This window comes from Narcine bancroftii, chromosome 1 (genome assembly GCF_036971445.1).
Source record: "Narcine bancroftii isolate sNarBan1 chromosome 1, sNarBan1.hap1, whole genome shotgun sequence".
NCBI classification, from domain to species: Eukaryota; Metazoa; Chordata; class Chondrichthyes; order Torpediniformes; family Narcinidae; genus Narcine; species Narcine bancroftii.
Window position 1 is genome coordinate 214,113,521 of NC_091469.1, and position 22,607 is coordinate 214,136,127.

General features: G+C 40.3%; 1 protein-coding gene across 2 annotated transcripts in view; it reads right to left on the reverse strand.

Moving 5' to 3' along the window:
• Positions 1-9,973, reverse strand: part of LOC138739026 (UDP-glucuronosyltransferase 2A2-like) — a 35,157-nt gene extending 25,184 nt beyond the window's left edge. Inside the window, exon 1 of one of the 2 annotated variants that reach the window (XM_069890382.1) lies at positions 9,203-9,972. In XM_069890382.1, the coding sequence (XP_069746483.1) occupies positions 9,203-9,908 (706 nt within the window). In that variant the 5' untranslated portion in view covers positions 9,909-9,972. Of the gene's footprint in view, positions 1-9,202 lie in introns of both variants that reach the window. The other variant, XM_069890393.1, reaches the window with a different exon arrangement.
• Positions 9,974-22,607: the final 12,634 nt, after the last annotated feature.

Here is a 22,607-nt window from a genome sequence, read left to right on the forward strand (position 1 = left end):
TATCCACCTCTGATCTCTTACCTGAAGCCTATGCTCCTCCCCTCCCCTTCCTTCCTCCCTCATCTCACATTGCTTGAAAAAGAGTGACACTTTAAATATTGGGAAATTTGGGGAAAGCGAGGGACAAAGCTGTGAGAGGGAAAGAGCCACAAGGTCCTAATGCACAGTAAAGATGATGGAATGTCGAACTTGGAGGTACCACCATTGGGGTGGAGGTAATAAATCAAGAAACAGAAATGCTGGACCTTCTGGTTTCTCTAGCAGATTGTGTTCTGATCCCTACTGTTCTCTTAGCACAGTTTATGATCCAACAACAGAGAAGCCGGAAATGTCAATTAAACTGTGAAATAGAGACCAAAACCACAATGCCATGAGATAAAGAAGCAATATTGCAAAGTATCATTCTTTCAGCTTCATTCTGATCAGTGGGCACTTATTTAGCTTTGACTCAGATCTCAGATGCCCAGTCAAGTAAAACCAACAAGATTTCGACCATCTGGTTCAGTAAGATACAAACTAAAGTGCCAACTCTGGCTTTGACAGTGGGCAGAATACTAGTTGATGTGATGGTATTAAAAGATATCTTAAGACCTCATGTGTGAGATGGCATGTCAGCAGTAATCAATTCCTTTGCCCTCTGAGCCTGATTGGCACTTGCACAGTTATGGCTAAGGGAGGCATGGTTGACAGAAGAGGTGAGGCATTTACTGAAGAAGATGAAGAAAGCATACACAAGGTTTTGAAAGCAAAAGTCAGGAAGTGCTCATGAGAGTGATATGGTAGCCAGAAAGAATTTTAAAAAATGAACTTAGAAGAGCTAGAAGAGGCCCCTGTATGAATGGAGAAATACAGGGAACCCTGATTTAATGAAAAAAAAACCACAGGGACCCCTGTACGAACAGAAAAAAAAAACACAGGAGGCACTGTACTAATTAAGAAACACAGTGGGGCCTGTATTAATGAAGAAACAGGGAATCAGCAATCCCTCAGTTGGACATCAGGCACATGGAAATGGCAAGACCCTATCTTTGGCTTGGCTTCGCGGATGAAGATTTATGGAGGGGTAATGTCCATGTCAGCTGCAGGCTCGTTTGTGGCTGACAAGACCGATGCGGGACAGGCAGACACGGTTGCAGCGGTTGCAAGGGAAAATTGGTTGGTTGGGGTTGGGTGTTGGGTTTTTCCTCCTTTGTCTTTTGACAGTGAGGTGGGCTCTGTGGTCTTCTTCAAAGGAGGTTGCTGCCCGCCGAACTGTGAGGCGCCAAGATGCACAGTTTGAGGCGATATCAGCCCACTGGCGATGGTCAATGTGGGAGGCACCAAGAGCTTTCTTTAGGCAGTCCTTGTACCTCTTCTTTGGTGCACCTCTGTCTTGGTGGCCAGTGGAGAGCTCGCCATATTACACGATCTTGGGAAGACGATGGTCCTCCATTCTGGAGACGTAACCTACCCAGCGCAGTTTGATCTTCAGCAGCGTGGATTCGATGCTGACAGCCTCTGCGATCTCGAGTACTTTGATGTTGGAGATGAAGTCGCTCCAATGAATGTTGAGGATGGAGCGGAGACAACGCTGGTGGAAGCGTTCTAGGAGCCGTAGGTAATGCCGGTAAAGGATCCAGATTCGGAGCCAAACAGGAGTGTGGGTATGACAACGGCTCTGTATACGCTAATCTTTGTGAGGTTTTTCAGTTGGTTGTTTTTCCAGACTCTACGGAACCTTGAGAAAAGAAGATTGAGAAGATCAACGTGAATTTATGTAATTAAAACCATCCTCATCCACTGGAGTTCCGTGAATGAGGAAGATATAATAGAGGAGGTGTCTGTGGATTTTTAGGATACTGATGATACTGATCCACAGGACATTGCTCAAGGGGTTAGAAAACATTCAGTTGGAGTTAGATAATGACCTGTCTGAGAATAAACTGAAAATAAATGGGCTTTCCTGTGATGTCTGGAGTCCAGCAGGGAATAGGCGCACTCTGTGGTATAGAGGACCACTGTACACAATCTTTGATTAGAACAAGATCTAAATAAGCTGCAAAGGTGGGCAAGGAATGGTAGGTGGGATTTAGATCTGACAAGTGTGAGGTTAAATCAGTGCAGGACTTACATGGTGAATGGTAGGGCCCTGGATAGTGATGTACAAAAGAAACACACACACTCACATTGTGGGAGGTTAAGCTCTGACTTTATTGAGGCTGGAAAAGCTCCTTTTATACAGTTGGATTTCCCGCCATTTGGTTGATAGGCTGACATCAGCTGTATGAATAACAAAAAAGGGATTCCCACCCATGGGAACATGCTTGCATATGAATACCTTTCTTCCCTAGCCTGGTGTTGCTCTGTTAGCTGGGCAGCTTGGCCAGGGTAATTTTAGGGCTGCTGGTTTTGCACTGCCCCAGCTTCCAACCGCATTGGTTCGCTATGCGAGAGATCGCATAAGTGAGTTATGCCACTGTTTATTACCGCGCGTTGTGCCGGATTGATCTCCACGGTTGCTACAGTTCATAGTGTCCATGTCCCCAATGTCTTTGCCGGTCTGCCTCTGCGTTGAGGTGCTGGTGTTTCCACAGGTTGTGTCGGGTCCATGTGTGCCGGCTTGAGCCTGTCTGCAGTGAAGACCTCTGGTTTGCTCCCGACATCCAGTTCGAAGGTGGCCCCATTGTTCTGGATTACTCAGAAGGGGCATTCGTAGGGCTTCTGTAGTGGTGGACAGTGTGACCCTCTGCACATGGACATATATTCACAATCTTTGTGGTCTTTGGAGATGTTGAACTTGGCTTGCCCATGACCAAAGGGTGGAGTCGGAGCCAGGTTTCCGACCTTTTCCCGCAGCCTGTCCAGGAAGGTGGTTGTATCCTGTTGACCTCTGTCCGGTGGGATGAAATCCCCGGGGACCATGAGTGGAGTTCCGTAGATGAACTTGTGTGGATGTCTTCTTTTGGTGCTGTACAAATGGCCAACAGTCACCTTAGCAGTTCTCCACCCAGTTGGGGCCCTTAAGTCTGATCATAAGAGTGGTCTTGAGGTGCCTGTGGAAGTGCTCAACCATCCCGTTGGACTGCGGGTGGTATGCTGTCAATGTCAGTACACAGGCTGGAGGTGAATTGTGCGCCTCTTTCAGAGGTTATATGGCATGGTAGTCTGAACCTTGCTACCCAGGATGAGAGGAGTGCCTTGGTGCAGGACTTAGTGAATGTGTCAGCCAGGGTGATTGTTTCTGGCCACCTGGTGAAGCAGTCATCTACCCATGAACAGATAGCAGAAATCCTGTGAGACTGGTAAAGGCCCCACTATGTCCACGTGAATGTGGTCAAACCTTTGTTCCGTTAGCTTAAAAGGCTTGGTGTGCTGCTGTACCTTGGCTGCTTGGCAATGCGTTCATGTTTTGGCCCACCCTCTGACTGTGTCTGCAATCCATGCCATGCGTACTTGCTGGCCACCAACAGGACCATGGTCCTGATTGATGGATGTGCCAGCCCTTGGATGGAGTCAAAAACATCATCTCCATGCCACTGGTACAATAGATCGAACTTGTCTGGTGGCCACATCACATAGGAGGGTAGTTTTACCTGTGCTGACTGGGATGTCCTGAAGCTGCAGCCACGTGATGGCAGTCCTGTACTAAAGTATCTCGTCGTCCTGCTGCTGTGCCTTCGCCAGTGCCATGAATTCCAATCCTTTGGCCAGAGACTGGATGCTCTGTCTTGACAAGTCATCTGCAACCACATTGTCTTTTCCTGAGATGTGCCCCACATCATTGGTGTACACCAAGATGCAAGACAAGTATCTCTGTTGGCGGGCTGACCAGGGATCAGAGATATTAGCCTGGGAAAATGTCAGTGGCTTGTGGTCCATGAAATCCCTTCCCTCTAGGAAGTACTGGAAGTGGTGGATGGCTATGTGCAACGCCAGTAGATCTCTATCGAAAGCATTGCACTTTAGCTCAGATGTTTGGTGAAGAAAGCTAGCCAGTGCCAACTTCCTTCTATCTTCTGCTCAGAACTCCACCAATCACCATTCCTGAGGCATTGACCATGAGGGCTGTGAGTGCGTCTGGCCTGATGTGGGCCAGGAATGCAGCATTAGTCAGGGCTTCCTTCACTTCCAGGAATGCTCATGTGGAGTCGTCGTCCCAGGTTAAGCCCTTCGCCTTGCCAGTTATCAGGATGAAAAGTGGGCACACGGTTCGAGCTGCTGTGAGGATGAACCTGTGATAAAAGTTGACCATCCGCATGAACTCCTGCAGTCCTTTGGTCGTACAGGCCTTGGGAAGTGGCGGATAGCCTCCACCTTGCTGGGTAGTGGCATGGCCCTATCTTTGGTAATCCTGTGGCCCAGGAAGTCAATTGTGCTTAGTCCGAACTGGAATTTGGCCAGGTTGATAGTAAGGCCGAACTCACATAGGCAATTGTAGAGGTTTCGGAGGTGTTGAGGATGTTCCTTCCGGGTTGTCATCAAAGTAGACAAAGGTGCCGACCAGGACTCAGCTCACCACATCCATCAGTCGCTGGAAGGTCTGTGCCACAATCTTGAGTCCAAGTGGTATCCTCAGGAATTCGAAGAGCCCGAATGGAGTGATGATGGCTGTCTTGGGGATGTCGTCAGGGTGCACCACGATTTGGTGGTAACCTTGCTCCAGGTCCATTTTAAAGATTGTCGTTCCATGCAGGTTTGCTGCAAAGTCTTGGATATGCAGCTCAGGGTAACGATCTGAAGTGGTGGCCTTGTTGAGCCGGTGATAGTCGCCACACAGTCTCCAGCCCCCAGATGCTTTAGGCACCATGTGCACGGGAGAAGCCCCGCATAGTTTCCAGCCCCCAGATGCTTTAGGCACCATGTGCATGGGAGAATCCCATAAACTATTCAATCACTGAACAATGCCTAACTCCTCGAGCTTGCGAAACTCCTCCTTGGTGAGTCGGAGCTTCTCCGAGAGAAGTCGTCTCGCCCTTGCATGGAGCGGTGGACCCTTGATAAGGATGTGATGCCTGATGCAGTGTCAGGACATCTCCACCACGAACTGAGGGAAAGGATTGCCGGGAACACAGCTAGTACATTGGAGAACTCGTCATCCGAGCTGTGAATGGAGTCCAGGTGCAGTACCAGAAGCCCAGCGCCCCTCAGTGCGAAGGTTTGGAATGACTCCCTGTGTACGAGTCTCTTGCCCTTAAGGTCCACTAGGAGGTCGTGGGCCCACAGGAAGTCTGCTCCGTGTAGCAGTTGTTCCACTGGGGCCAGTGTGATCTCCCATGAGAAGAGACTGCCTCCAAACTCCACTCGGCCCTACAAGTGCCATAGGTCTGTATGCTACTGTTGTTGGCAGCCCTCAAAATGAGGTTCACATTTTCCAGAAGATAATTGGGAGGATATGTGCCATGATAGTACAACTAAAGTGACCAATGTACGATATGGAATAGTCAATTATAATTTTTTACATCAGTTATATTTGACTCCAGAGAAATTGAAAAAGTATGGGTTTAGTAATTCGGATTCTTGTTTGAGATGTGGATTATGTACTGTAACATTTTTACATGCAGTCTGGTCTTGTGTTAAAGTATAACCATTTTGGGAAGGAATTAGGTTGATTTTGGAAAAATTATTTAAAATTAAATTACCATTAGATCCATCGATTTTTCTGTTGGTTTCTTTGAAAGGATTAGGGTTAGATAAATTTCAAGTTGCTTTTGTACGTTTGGTGCTCTCTTTAGCACGGAAGTGTGTAGCTAGTACCTGGAGAGATAATGTGGAGGTTAATATTTCACGTTGGCATCATGAATTGAGAACTTGTATTACTATGGAAAAAAACTACATCTAATTTACATGATAATTATCCATTTTTTGTTCAAATATGGTCTCCTTATTTGGAGTATATGAATCTAGACATACTTTGAAATATTTTTTTATATTTACTGTATTGTATTTTATATTTGGCTCCCCTTAAGGGAGCTGGATGAAGGGGTAGGAGGGTGTGTGACTTTTTTTTATATGTAAAAAAAAATCTTTTTTTTCTATTTTTCTTTATCATTGTCAGTTGATTGTTATCTTTAAATAAAGTTTTTTTTTAAAAATGGGTCTCACTTGCCTGTGTCTAGTGTCCAACCCTGTCAGGGGCATCACACTGACATCTGCTCCTGTATACACCAAAAAATGTCTTCCAGACAGGAGGTCTCATACATAAAGCAGGCTCCCTCAATGGCCAGCTACTGTGGCCGTCAGCGACAGCTGGCCTTGTCGTTTCCCTGAAACTCGCAGGGCGACTGGCATTGGTGCCACAACTTTAGTCGTAGAAACACCATCTCTCCTTGGACTCGTCCCTGCCCCTTGCCTGCCGCTCCTTTCCAGGGCCTGCCTTGGTCTGGTTGTAAGACTTCATGACGAGTCCCACAGTAGCCGAGCACTTCTGTTTCAGCTTCCACAGAATATCTGCCCATGTTGTCACTTCCCAGGGGTCGCTGAAATCTGCGTCAGCCAGGAGCAGTTGGATGTCTTTGGGCAGCTGCTCCGAGAATGCCTGCTCAAACAGGATTCAGGACTCGTGGTCTCCCAGGAGGGCCAGCATCTCATTCATGAATGCTAACAGGGATCTGTCCCCTAGTCTATCCAGGTGGAGCAGCCATGCCCCTCTCTTTCACTGTGAGAGTACGAAGGTCTCAGTCAATAGCTCTTTGAAGGTAGTGTAAGTGTTTTCCAATGGTAGCTTGTGGATGAGGTTGGCCACTCGGTCTGCAGTTTTTGGATGCTGACCACATGGTAGTACTGTGTTGTCTCAAATGTGATGCCCCAAATCTGAAACTGAGCCTCAGCCTGGTTGAACCACATGCCAGCTCGAACTGACCAGAAGGTCGGGAACTGGAGGCCAACTGCGCTGATTATCCATCGCTGGGTTTAGATTCTGTCTAAACCGTCGGGGTCACCAATTGTAGTCGACCGCTACAAAGAAACACACACTCACAGTGTGGGAGGTTAAGCTCTGACTTTATTGAGGCTGGAAGTAATTTTTTTATACAGTTGGAGTTCCTGCTGTTTGGTTGATAGGCTGACATCAGCTGCATGAATAACAAAAATGGGATTCCCTCCTGCGGGAACATTATTGCATTTGAATACCCTTCTTCTCCAGCCTGGTGTTGCTCTGTTAGCTGGGCAGCCTGGCCAGCGCCATTTTAGGGCTGCTGGTCTTGAACTATACCAGCTTTCAACCACATCAGTTTTCTGAGCTAGGGTTCACATTAGTGAGTTATTCCATTGTTTATTATCGCACATTATGCTAGCCTGATCTCTGCAGTTGCGGGCCGCCACAGACCAAGGGTTACACGTTCACAGTTTGCTGTAAAAATAGACAGGGATTGGCATGTTTTGTTGATGACACTTCCCAGCTTCTAATATTTCCCAAGCTCAAAAAATGTCACCTTCCAAGAAAAGTAAGCCTCGATATTCCGAATTATATCTTATTCATCCAAATAAATCAAACTTTGTAATTGCAGCTATAATTTTTCAATGATAAAAGCAAATAAACATTTTCATAGCTTCACCCTTCACTACGATGAATATTGTAAATGAGAAAGAGACTCAACTTCAAACAAATATAAACTAATTAAAATGATAATAAATGAGTAATATCGAATAATAATGGTGATGAATAATAATGATAAATTCAAAGAAAGGTTTCTCGAGTGAGCTTCTGAGAATGAGAATGAGCTCCTTGTCCACTCGGACATTACGACATATGGTAAGTATGGTAACTCTGCCAAAACAATTAATCCTTAAAGGGATAGTCATCAAACAACCCTAAATCATAAACAGAAGGTTTTAACCTCTACATACTTGCCTTCACCAGGATGGGCACTGGCTACAGGAACAGGGACATCATGTAACGAGACATTGGTGAGGCCACTAGGACTGTGTGCAGTTATGGTTCCCTGTTGTAGGAAGGGTGGCAAAAGGAAGGGTTGCAGAGAGGTTTCATGATAACGTTGACCATTGGCTGGAATACTGAAAGGCTGTGGAGGTGATGATCTTTGTCTCTTAAGCCACCTTATGAAAGTTGATTAAATCAGCAGCTGTGGATAAAAGGCGCCTTTTCCCAGGGTACAGGAATTAATCTAAACATAGAGGAAATAGATTTAAGGTGAGATGGAAAAGATTCTCACAGAGGATGGGGGCACATGGAACGAGGAGCCAGAGGAAGTGGCAGAGGTGGAGGCGGAGGTAATAACAATGTACCAAAGGCGCTCGGGTAGGAACATGGACAGGAAATGTTCAGAGGGAGATGGGCCAAATGGGACTAGCTTGAGACAACTTGGTCAACATAGACAATATGGGCCACAAGGCTTGTTTCAAATGGTGTACCAGTGTGTAAGTGAGATCAATGGAAATTGCATAAGAAATCAACAGAGCAGCATTTAGAGCCACATTGCCAAGTCCTCTCCGACTTCTATATTTTTAAGCATAAACAATCAAAATCATTCAAATATGTATCATTCAAGCATTGCCTTGATATTCTGTTGTGACCCAAATGTTCAAATACAATGAGATTCATGGGAAATTGAATCCAAAATTGACTTGCTAGTTGGAGATTTTGGATTGTTCTGATTGGACATCTGGGACCAGTAATGTTCCAACGTGATCTTTTCTGGGTGTTTTGATGTTCAGAGAACAGCACTGCACAGACACAGACGCTTCGGCCAATCTCGTCTGTGCCAAACTATTATTCTGCTCAATCCACTTAGCTGCACCTGGACCATATCCCTCTAGACCCCCTCATACCTATGTACCTATCAAAATATTTCTTAAATATTAAAATGGAGCCTGCATTCACAACTTCATCTGGCAGCTTGTTACATGCTGTCACCACTCTCACCATGAAGAATTTCCCCAAAATATTCCTGTTAAACATTTCACCTTTCACCAACAACACACATCCTCTTGTTCATGTATATTCATTAATTTTTATTCTTTCAGTTTCTAAATTATCCTCACATAAATCTCTTGTTTATTTACAACATTTTATGCACCTGCACAGTTGCCTTAAAAATGGAAAAGGCTAATTTGATTAGTTTCTCAACACGGGCCCTGTCTGAGGGGATATGGTGAAGAGGAGGCATAAAAATAATATTAATTCCACTATTGATTTAGCATATTACAACGTGCTCATTTGCAATTTTGTGCTTTGTTCAAGCAATTTAACACTAGCAAACCTTACCTAAAACTTCACTGTAATAGGAGTCCCAGTGACGCCACATCTGTTTCATTATCCAATCGTACATGAGCGTGTAAAGAACATTTTGAATTCTCTCAGTAAAGGACATGTCATTGGTAAGCTCTGACAGAGTGGCCGGTACATAAGAACAAGGAGATGGCATCTGTCCGCAGAGTCTCTCTGCTGTGAAGGCCGGGGAGAATCGCAGAGTGAAGATGAAAGGCACCCCCAACTTTAGTGCCAGGAGGTCCCCACAGCGATTTATAGGGTCGATCAGCATCACTTCAAACTTGTCATCTCGCAGCTTCTGCATCAGTGTCCTGTTCTTGAGTAGCCCATCACACATCTGTTTGCCAAGTGCTCTGGTCTTCTCTATGAACGTGTTGAACCTTCTGTACGTTGTCCAAGGGGATAATTGTGGTCTCTCATAGATCCAGAATTCCAGAATGGCCTCCAGAATATCATTATACATCTTGGAGGTAAATGGTACTTGAAATACTTCAAACTTTATCAGTGAGGGTTCAGAGAAGTCGACGTAAGATGCTGCTGAATTAACAGCCACCGTGACGTTGTGGCCCCTCTCCATCAGAAGGTGAATAATGGATTTTAAATTAATCCAGTGGCTTCCTATAGCAGGCCAGATCAGCACCTTCCCTGCACTGACACCGTGCAGGGAGAGGAAGACCACAAGTAGACATCTCAGCTGCATGGCTCTCACCAGCACCAGCCCAGAGCTGCATTTATACTCTGACCTCCATAATCTCACAAGATATAAACTCCCTATATTGTGACTCTGTCTGGGGGAACAAAGTTCATTTTGGTTTGAAAGTGAAAGGGAACAGAAAAATCCCGGACCAGAATACAAAATGTTGGAATTTGTTCAGGTTCAATGTTAATATCTAATTGGGGAAGAGGTATTCTAGTGTTGGGATGAGTGTCTGTGGGCTGAGCCCTAGTCAAACATTGGTCCCAATATTACTCCACCAACATGCATAAGCATGAATATCACTTATTCCTGACAATTATTCTGCTTGATAATCCATCAGATGTGAAGTAACAATGTTTAAATTCAGCGGAATGCACCATTCTGAACAAATGTAATGTTTTCCCAGGAGAATGCAAACTCAAGATTCACCTGCAGACTTCACCAGCAGGTATCTCAGAAGGGAGTGTTTTTCACAGAGAGTAGTGGGTGACTGATTTTTCATCTTCATCTAACACAGGTAATTTAACTTGTCTCAAATACTCTTCGATTTTATTATCATCTTTGAAGATTCTGATTGAGAAAGTTTGACATAAAATTCCTTGAAATTATCATTTATCTCCTGCATTTTATAAGTAATCTGACCAGTAGTTTTTTTTAGTAGCAGTTATTGTTCTAGAAACTTGTTCTGCCTTTAATTGCCATGCTAATACTTTATGAGCCCTTTCATCTAATTCATAATATTTTTGTCGCAATCTCATAGTACCCCTCTCCATTTTAAGTTTGTATTGTATTAAATCTTAATTGTTTTGATTCTAACAATATTCTTTTCTCCACATTTTTTGTACTTATATTTCCTTACCAATTTCATTGTTTATTTTTCTAACTGATCCACCTCTTTCATTTACTCTTTCCTTACATTTGAAGTAGAACATTATTTGACCTCTTAAATATTCTTTCATAGAATGATAATTTTTAATCCCTCTCTCCATATGGATCCCATTCTGTATTTTCACTATATATTTTAGAATTGGTACTTCCATATTATTATTATTAATTTCCCAGGCAAGGTGCTGTCGATACTTTGTTGCCTCCTGCAAAAAAGCATTCTGCAAAAGTCCTGCAAATATTCTGTGTTTTAAAATGTGTGTGTGCAAGCTGCTCTAACAATTCCTCCCAAACCACCTCTAAATACTCTGTCACACTCATAGTCTCAAAATTCTTTTTTTCAGTAATGTTGAATTTAACCTCCACCTATAACCTATATTTTGTTCTTCTTCCAACAAAATTGACAAGATTAAAGGTGAATGATCTGATATCACTCAACCTTTTACACTCTAAATTAAAATTGTGCATAAATTAAAAACTTGAATGTTTTGTGTCGAAAAGAGTTAAAAGAGTAATCTCTTTCACTTGGATTAATTCTTTTCCATATACCCACTAAACCCATGTCTTTCATTAAATCTTTTTTTCTTATAAAGATCTTATAGACAAGGTTGCCCATTGTTGTCTTTTTTATTTGCATTAGCAATAAAGCCATTAGCAGAAATAATTAGAATTGATAAAGAAATTAAGGGACTTGGGATAGGTAATAAATAACAAAAATAGTTTGTTTGTAGTCAATGTTATAGTATATTAAACAAGACCAGAAGTATCATTGAATAAGTTGAATATGAGATTAAAAGAATATGGATTAGTATTGGGTTATAAAGTTAATGTTGATAAAAGTGAAGTGATGCCTATGGTTGATATGGTTTATTCACAATGTAAGAGATTGACAAAACTTGTGGCAAAATGAAGCAACTAAATAAATAGGAATAAAAAAAATAGAAACAGAAATAATTTATTTAAGTTAAATTATTTTCCACTATTGAAAAAGATAGATGAAGATCTGAGAAGATGGTAAGATTTACCAATAATGTTAATAGAATGGGTAAATTGTATTAAGATGAATATTTTTCCAAGAATACAATATTTATTTCAATTATTACCCATTCATGTACTAGAATTATTTTTTCGGGGTTTGAATAAAATTATACGAGAATTCATTGGGAAAGGTAAGATGTCAAGAGTTGGTCTTGAAAAATTAATGTGGAACTTTGATCAGGGAGGACTAAGATTACCAAATTTAAAAATTATTATAAAGCAGCTCAATTGAGATTTTTGTCCTCCTGTTATCAAAGGGGTGAGAAAACAGCTTGGGTTCAGATTTAAATGAATAAAATTGTGACAAAGTATTTAGAGGTGATTTGGGAAGAATTGTTAGAGCAGCTTGCACATAGGCATTTTAAAACACAGAATATTTGCAGGACTTTTGTAGAATGCTTTTTGCAAGAGACAACAAAGTATTGACAGCATCTTGCCTGGGAGACCATGTGATCTTTGCAGGCAGAGGAGAAGAGCTTTGCTCTCAGAGAGGGAGGGTGTGAAACAGAGGGAGAGGAGACAGAAAGCCATTCCAGCAGGACAAAGCTGGCAAACTTTGGAAGGCTGTCTGGTCAAAGGAGAAGACTGGCAGTGTGAAAGGTGACCTGAAAGAAAGAGCATCATTTGGAGAACCCTGAAGGAGGCAAGTTTCGTCAGCAAGACTGATTGGAAAGGAATAAGTTGTGCATTTCCTGGAAAAGGAATCTCTCTCTGAAAACCAGCAAGAACCCTCCTGAGTGGTAACCATTTGCCTGTTAAGCACCAAAGACTGGTGAACTTTGTTAATGCTAACTTCTGTGCACAGTACAAGAATTATCTTCATCCAGTGAGATTGGACTTTGATCCAAAGAACTTTTCTAATCTTAAATATATATTACACACATTTGCGCTTAGTATTAGAGGGGGGATTAAGTAGTTAGGTGGGTAAAGTAAGTAGGTTAAGTAATAAGTTAGAGTTTAATTTTGTTTTCTTGTTAAATTATAATTAAAAATTACTTTTGTTTAAGTAACCGTGTTGTAGTGCATATCTATTGCTCCTGGTTTTTGGGGTCCTCTGGACTCTGTAACAAGAGAAACTATCCCAGAATAAATTTTGTATAAATGGAAGAATGAATTATTTAAAGGAAATATGGAAGTACCAATTCTAAAATATATAGTGAAAATACAGAATGGGATCCATATGGAGAGAGGGATTAAAAATTATCATTACCTAAAATGTTGTTAAAACAAAATCAACTTATTCCTTTCACTTTGAATAATTCTTTATTTGATAATTGGTATAGTAAAGTTTTACAGAGGATAAAGATTGTTTTTTGGGATCTTCCTTTTTAACTTTTGAGCAATGAAAAGTTAAATATAATATACAAAACAATACAATTTTTGCATATAACTAATAAAACTTGTACTTAAAAAGGAAATTAGGAACAGATTTGAGACTCTCAGAACAGTCAATTTGAAGGTATAATAACAGATCGTCTTATTATTAAGAAATTTATTACTCAATATGTATGTAAAATTACAAGAAAATACAGGGAAAAAAAGATTTATATAAATCAAAATTATAATGGGGAGAGAGATTTAAATATACAAATTCAGAAGGAAATTTGGTCAAAACTGTGTCAAGAGCATGTTACAAATACAGTTAATGCTAGATATCAAATGGTTCAATATAATTTTCTCTGTCAGTTATATTATACTCTACATAAATTAAATGAGCTTAATTCTAATTATTCGGATAAGTGTTTTTGATGTGACAAGGAAATAGGGACTTTTTTACATTTGGGTTCATCCTGTAAGAATGTGGAACGATTTTAGAATGATCTGAATGCATTATGAAGATAAAGATACGAAAATATCCAAGAATATTTTTATTTGGGAATATATATGAAAAAGATATAAAACTGAAATCGGATAAATATCAAGAAAATGTTTAAATATGGCAGTAGTGACAGCCAAGAAATGTATAGCAGTAATGTGGAAAATGGAGATTTTGGTAAAGGAGGCAGATGGCAGATTGAAATGGAAAATTGTACACCTTTAGAAAAAATTACTTATAGTTTAACGAATCGAACTGGAAACTTTTATAAAATTTGGAAACCATACATGGATTTTATGAATAAAATTCCATCCACCTTTTCCAACTTGCCCGCCCCTCTCAGTTAGAAACTATAAAAAATAGTCAATGAATATTATATCTGCTAATAATATACAAGTAGGTGTTCTTTTTTCTTTTTATTTCTTTTCTTCTTTCTTTTGAGGGGAGGGGGTTGGGGAGAAAATTATTTTTTGTATAATTTTGTATGACTTACAATAATTACTATATAAGTGAATCATTTTTTGTAATGATGCAAATGATAAATAAAATTTTCAAAAATATATATAAAGGTACCAACTAGAGAGAGTGCAGTACTGGATCTGCTATTACGGAATGAGACAGGACAGGTGACAGAAGTATGTAAAGGGGAACATTTTGGATTCAGAGTTAATAATGCCCTTAGTTTCATTTTAATTATGGAGAGGGATCGGTCTGGGCCTTGGGTTCAGATTCTAAAATGGAAAAAGGCAAATTTTGAGGAAATGAGAAAGGATCTAGAATGTGTGCATTGGGATAGGTTGTTTTCTAGCAAGGATGTGTGAGGTAAGTTGAGGACCTTCAAAGGTGAAATTTTGAGAGTACAGAGTTTGTATGTTCTGTGAGGATCAAAGGCAATGTTAACAGGTATAGGGAACCTTGGTTTTCAAGGGATATTGAGGATCTGGGTCAGAAGAAGAGAGAGGTCTATAACAGATAGAGAAAAACTGGAGTAAATGAGGTACTTGAAGAATATCAAAAAATGCAAGAAAAACTTCAAGAAAGAAATCAGGAAGGCTAAAAGAAGATATGAGGTTGCTTTGGCAGAAAATGTGAAGGAAAATCCTAAGGGTTTCAGCAGTTATATTAAGAGCAGAAGGATAGTAAGCGACAAAATTTGTCCCCTTGAAGATCAGAGTGGTCAGCTAAGTATCTCAAAAGAGATGGGAGAGGTCTTCAATGTTTTTTTTTCTCATCTGTTACTTTTTCTTTGGCTTGGCTTCGCAGACGAAGATTTATGGAGGGGTAAATGTCCACGTCAGCTGCAGGCTCGTTTGTGGCTGACAAGTCCGATGCAGGACAGGCAGACACGGTTGCAGCAGCTGCAGGGGAAAATTGGTTGGTTGGGGTTGGGTGTTGGGTTTTTCCTCCTTTGCCTTTTGTCAGTGAGGTGGGCTCTGTGGTCTTCTTCAAAGGAGGTTGCTGCCCGCCGAACTGTGAGGCACCAAGATGCACGGTTTGAGGCGATATCAGCCCACTGGCGGTGGTCAATGTGGCAGGCACCAAGAGATTTCTTTAGGCAGTCCTTGTACCTCTTCTTTGGTGCACCTCTGACATGATGGCCAGTGGAGAGCTCACCATATAACATGATCTTGGGAAGGCAATGGTCCTCCATTCTGGAGACGTGACCTACCCAGCGCAGTTGGATCTTCAACAGCGTGGATTCAATGCTGTCGACCTCTGCCATCTCAAGTACTTCGATGTTAGGGATGAAGTCTCTCCAATGAATGTTGAGGATGGAGCGGAGACAACGCTGGTGGAAGCGTTCTAGGAGCCGTAGGTGATGCCGGTAGAGGACCCACCCGGGAAGAGACATATAAGGCAATTGAACAACTGAAAAGTGGCAAAGCAGCAGGTATGGATGGAATCCCCCCCAGAGGTCTGGAAGGCTGGCGGCAAAACTCTGCATCCCAAACTGCATGAGTTTTTCAAGCTTTGTTGGGACCAAGGAAAACTGCCTCAGGACCTTCGTGATGCCATCATCATCACCCTTTACAAAAACAAAGGCGAGAAATCAGACTGCTCAAACTAGAGGGGAATCACGCTGCTCTCCATTGCAGGCAAAATCTTCGCTAGGATTCTCCTAAATAGAATAATACCTAGTGTCGCCGAGAATGTTTCTCATCTGTATTCATTCAGGAAAAGGGCACAGAGTCATCGGAAGTAATGAAAACAAGCAGTGAGGTCTTGGAACCTATACAGATTAAAGAAGAGGAAGTGCTTGCTGTCTTAAATCAAATAAGGGTGGATAAATCCCCAGGGCCTGACTACATATTCCCTTGGTCCTTAAGGGAGGCTAACGTAGAAATTGTAGGGGGTCTGGCAGAAATATTTAAAATGTCCTTAGCCACGGATGTGGTGCCAGATGCCTGGTTGGTAGCACACATTGATCTGTTGTTTAAAGAAAGCTACAAAAGTAACCCTGGTAATTAAAGGCCTGTGAGTCTGACATTAGTCGTAGGTAAATTATAGGAAGGGGTTCTCAGAGATTAGATATACAAATATTTGGATAGCTAGGAACTCATGAGGAATAATCAGCATGGCTTTGTGTGTGGTAGGACATGTTTAACTAATCTTATATAATTTTTTGAGGAGGTTATCAAGAAAGTTGATGAAGGAAAGGCTGTGGATGTTTTTTCATGGACTTTAGTAAGGCCTTTAACAAGGACCCGTATGGGAGGATGGTCAGGAAAATTCAGACACTAGGTATTCATGGTGAAGTAGAGAACTGTATTCAATAATGGCTGGACAGTAGAAGCTAGTGGATGATTGCTTCTCAGACTGGAGGCCTGTGACGAGTAGACACAACAATAGCTCAGTATCATTTTTCAACACTTCTTCCTCATTTCACTTGTAAAGGACCAAAATAATCAACTCCCATGTATGTAAATGGGGGTTCATCAAGTGAAACTCTGTCCTGCGGCAAATCCACCATTTATCATTGACCAAGTTTAGCATTTGCATGTCGACAATTAACACATTTTGATATAATTCTTTTGATCAATGCGGAAGCACCAAGTATCCAATATTTCTGGCGCAATTCTGACAATACGTGATTACAACCACCATGACCTGTTTCCTCATGTACATGTTGAACAATCAATTCCGAAAGAAGAAATTCCTTAGCTGATACAATTGGAAGTTTCACTTCTTCTGGCTTTATTGCTTTTTCTAATTTTCCTCCTACTCTCAAAACATCATTTACAAAAAGAGGATTTAACTTGTAAACACCATTTGTTTTGTTGCATTCAGATTCTTCTTCAATTTTGATATCACATTATCGAACACTTTGCTTTGACAAAAACGAATTACCTCTAATTATTCTCCAATTCATCAACTGTCAGAAAACAGCTCCTTTGGGACTTCAAATTTTCTTTCTTGATATGATGTAAGAACATAGCCTTTAATCTGAGAATCCATGCTACTATCTTTTTCAAACAAAACCACAAGGAATAATAGCAAATTAATCAAATAATCGGATATTCCTCATTTGATATTTGAATTGTATTCACATTAGTGTTTTGGATTTCTGGATCCACCATAGAAATTTCCTTTAACTCTTCTGGATTTTGAGGCCAATCTTCTTGAGATTGGAAAAGAAATTGAGGACCGAACACCCAGGTGTTGGCTTTTCAGAAATGCTTGAACTTTTGATCCTCGTGAAGTCACATCAGCTGGATTATCCACTGTTTTAACATATCTCCATTGATTAACATGTGAAACGTTCTTGATCTCATTAATTCTGTTACTCACAAAAGTATGAAGCCTCATGGTTTTTTTATTAATGTATTTCAGCATTGATGTACTATCTGACCAAAACACAGAATTGGCTAACTCCATCTGCAATTCCCTTTGTAATATAGTGCCCATTTTGCTCGCCATAGTAGCGGTCGTCAATTCCATTCGACGTGTGGTGACTGGCTTTAATGGAGCCACTGACTATTTCCATTACTAATCCACAATGTACTCACTCTTGGTTATTTCGCAGTAGGAAATTACTGACAGTATCAAAACCACCTTCGCTTGCATCACAAAATGATGAAACTAAACAAATGTGACAATTCCAAAGTCTGTTGGTTTAAAACATCTGTCGACTTCAGAACTTTCTAACATTCTATCAATCCAATTCATGCAATCTTGTCTGATGCATTCTGGTATAGTTTCATCCCACCCAAATTTTCTTCATCAAAATTCTTGCAGAATTTTCTTGGCTATTAATACTGCAGGTGTCATTATTACCAAAGGATCAGATATTGAGCTTACCAATGAAAGAATACCACTTCTTGTAGTTACAAGCCCAGAGGACCCCAAAACTCAGCAGCAATAGATATTCACCAAGACAAATGGTTACTTAAACAAAAATTGCTTTTAATTATCTTTAAACATGAAAATAGAATCAAACTTTAACTTATTACTATTAACTTACTTAACCTAACTTAACCTCCTTCTAATTCTAAGCACAGGTGTATGTAATGTGTGTGTAAGTTCAGAAAAGTTCTTTAGTTCACAGCCCAATCTTACTTCTCACTCCTCCAAGTCACTGGTTGCAGGCAATTCTTATACTGTGCACAGAATTGAACATTTATGAAGTTCACCAGGCTTTGGTGCTTGAAAGGTAAATGGTTACCGCTCAGGAAGGTTCTTGTCAATTTTCAGAGAGAGATTTGTTGTTCCTGGACACAAACTGGTCCCTTTTAATCAGCCACTTCAGTGTCTTGCTGAAGTAACTTGCCCCATCACGCTTTTCCAGAAGATACCCTCTTTCTTTCAGGTCACCACAGAGTTCCCTTTTGTTTCTCTATTTCAAGTGAAACATTAGGAAGCCAGTCCTCTCCTCTTGCATGAACCACAAGGGCTTTGACCAGGCAAAACGAAGCACTCATATCCTGTCTTCCAAATGAGGTTCTCCCACAAGCTTTCCAGCTTGTCCTGTTCCAGTCCCAGCTGCTGCTGCTGACTGTAAAATTCCAGAACTAAGCTCTCTCTCTCTATCAGAGGAAAACCTTGTTTCACTCCCTCTTCTTGCAAAACCACATGACCCTCTTAGAACGGCAAGCTGCACTCCAGACAGCCAACAATCCATTAGTAAAGTCTCTTAGACACTCCCCAAAGTTTTTGCAAAGACTCGCAAGAGCCACCTTGTCTGGCTTGAGCAGAGCTCCAGTATTTTAATGAGATCTGTTTTGAAGTGTTTATATGTGACCTACACTAAAAAAAAACCTCCACCAATTTATCTACCAAAACATATCTATACACAATACAATCACAGCATAACCTGTCACATTGTTAAAGGGTGTACTCTCAAAACAAATTTTAATTTAAGACATCAGATTGAACACACCATTGCACTCCCAGAATTCATTTGACAGGTAGAACATCACAATCCAAGTCAAGTTGTTTTATCTTGTTTGCTCTTTCTGCCTCAGGAATAACAGCCAACATATCTCAACTGTTGCTAATCCATTTCATAAGGAAGAAACTTCTTTTATTACAGATCGCTTTTAACTCATGATAAAGATCTATTGCTTCTTTTTCTGAAACCACTGAAGTAAGACAATCATCAACATAGAAATTATTTCTGATGATACTAATAGACTGAGAACTAAATGCTCTTCATTATCTTCAGCACATTTCCTGAGAGCAAAATTTGCACAACTCAGTGATGAGGTTCCTCCAAGTTAATGAACTGTCATTCTGTATTCAATCATATTTTTACTGTAATCACCATTAGGCCACCATAACAATCGTAGAAAATCACAATAAGCTCTTTACAAAATCTTATCAAAACACCTATTAAAGAACTGGTTAAGTACGGACCTTGTAAAAGTTGCGAATTTCATGAAACTTCTTGAAATGATGCTCCACAATCAACTACTACATGTAGTTTATCCTTTTGTGGATGTATAAATCAATGAGGTAAATACCATTTTCTACCATCTTTACGTTCCAAGATATCTTTGATATCTTTTCCACATAACCCTTGGTTATCATATCCGACATGACCTTGGTATATTCCAAATGAAAGGAAGAATTTCTTTTGATTTTTTTTCAAATTCAACATACACTGTTCTGCAATTATTTTATTGTCTGGCATACAAATTTCCCTTTTCTTCAAAGGTAATGCTGTGCAGTAATGACCATCAACATGTTTCACAGAATTTGAAACTAAATCCAGAAACTCTTTATCCTCCTTCAAAGATTCTTGAATATCTTTGTGACATTCAGGGAAATCAATTTTAAACTGTTGTTCCCTCAGATCATTAAGTTGGACAACTGAAATTCTGTTGACATTAACATTCAACAACTCCTGATCATTATTCATTTTTCCTCCGAATGGTCTGGGTAATAACCATCTGGGCAATTGTTCTCATAGCATAAAGTCCATAATTTTGACTCCTTATTACTTCAAGAGGTTTAAGAGCTTTTGGTACATCTAATCTAATTAACATCTCAATTTTAGTATCAATCTTTTATATGAGCCCACTGTTTGATATTCTGAGATGGAATATTCTCCTTATTTTCAGGCATAGTCTTCTGAGTATATACACTTGGAAGATCGCAAAATTCATTGCTATTCAATCTGGCAATCTGTAAACCAGAAACTATATTAGTTTCAATGTTCCTTTCATCACTCATTGTCTTCAACAAGATCTGTGATCTTTAACGATGAAGATTAAGTTTATTCATCAATTCAACAGTACAAAATGATGCTGTACTTCCTGGATCAAGAAATACATAAGTCTTCAGTACGAAGCTTCCTTTTTTAATTTTAATATGTACAGGAACTATTAAGAGAGCCTTGTCACTGGCCCCAGTAAGACTGTTTGTCTGAACCGAAGCTGAAGCATTCTCTTTGACTGTGTCTTTAGTCTTGGATTCAGATTGTTTGACTTCCTTCCCAACTTCACTTCCTTGAATATGCAGTAATTTGGGATGCTTTAAACTGCATATCTCACAAGTCAGTCTCTTGTTACAAGTTTTGCTGATGTGTCTTTTACACAGGCATGCAAAGCATAATCCATTCTTCTTTAAAAAGGTTAATTTCTCATCATGTGACTTTTTCTCCAATCATGAACATCTTTCTAAAGCATGCTTCTTTTTCCTTTTGAAAGTCTTGTTGTGCATTCATATTTTGGCAACTTTTGACTAACTCCTTCACTTGTCCTCCAGTATACTGTTCCAAGTAATAAAGACAATCTTTAGCATTTTTAGCACTTTCAATATGATATTCAAAGGATTTCATGAATGTCAGATATTGCAATGGATCTCCAGTAAAAACTGGAACTTCCTTCTTGGGTAAACTGTATAAACTTTGTTGCTGTGTTAACATAGGAGAGATTTCATTTTGTTTTGCTGTGAGTGATATTATATTGCCTTGTCCACCATGGCTTACGACTGATTGTCTTGTTGTGAATGGAGCATACAGAACTTGAACTGGTGCCATACGTGTAGGACCTTAACTTGTAAGTGATGTTATTGGTAGTGATCGTTGACTTGTGACTGGTTCTCCAGCAACATGAAGAGATATCAATGGTTGAATATGATCGAGATTGAATGTTGCTAGCTCTTTCCATAGGATTGGCCATTGTCATTTGATGATTAACACTAGAACCTCCTTGCTTGAGTATATTTATTTCTTGTGGCTACATTAACCAAGGCTCTTCTGGAAGGTTAGGTGCTACCCCTTTGTGTATGTCACTTTGAGAGACATATCTTACAGAAGGCTAAGCTAATGCTTTCACTTTGGCCATATTCATAGCACGTTGTTCCTCAAGTTCAAGTCATTTCTTCTCTCTATTCAATAATCTAGTTTGTTCTTCACTTACCATTTGAAACTTCAGTTGCTAATTCTTGATTTCAGCTTCTTGCCTCAGTTGCTGATTCCTGATTTGAACCTTTCTATCCTCTATAGCATCTTTTCTCCAACCACTGTTGTTGTGCACAGAGTAGCCAAGTCTGCTTGTGCCTTAGCATGCATAGCTGATGTGCTTGAAGCATGCAAAATTGTACTTGTGCAAGATGCCTTTGAAGACTTTGAAGATCTTCCTGTGATACACTTGGAAATACAATCATTAGGATTCACATCTGAACTTTCAGATTCCACTGATTGAATCTCTATCTCTGCTTTTCACTTGACACAGCATCAAAGGGACTTTGCAACATACATTCATCTGTTCCAGTTCCAGTAACTTTTAAACCAGTTAATGAGACCTGAAGTGCTTTGACAGAGACTTCTTGCTTGCTAGTTGAAGCCGCTTCTTCTTTGGCTACTGGCTTAAACATCCTGCTCAGTGTTGTCAGTCCGCCTTGCTGGCTCAACTCACGATCAAATAACCCTTTGAGAGGATCTGTTTGCTTGATGTCTTTAGCCTGACAAGACCTGCATATCCTTCTTGGGTTCTTCAAACTGCAACTTGGCATTTGCCCTGGCTTCTGGTTCCTGGGAACTGTCAATGAATTTTGTGTCTTACTTGGTCCTTGTAAGAGAGTTGCTTCTGGTTGAACTGACCCTGTGGTTCTGCACACAAGCTTTCTTATATCAATGTTTATGTTTACAAGACATATTCTGGGTTTCCTGCCAATTCTGCTACCAGAACTTTTCTTTTTCAAGGACGCAAACTGTCAGTCCTTTGCTCAATTTCAAATTGTACAATTCACAGACAGGTTCTCACACTTCTGGAATATTCTATCATTACTGTGTGAATGTCTCTTGGCTTTAAATCAAGTTGTTAATTCTTTCAGGCAAATTTTATGCCTTTCTTTCAAAGTTCACAATTAATTTTTTTCTTTGAATCAAAATAATAGATAACATTTTTCTTATTCTAATATATCTTAATTTCAAAGTATCATCTTCCAAAGTGTGATCTATGATATTCTAAATTTCTATCTCTTTAATCCAACAAATCAAACTCTGTGGCTGTTATTTT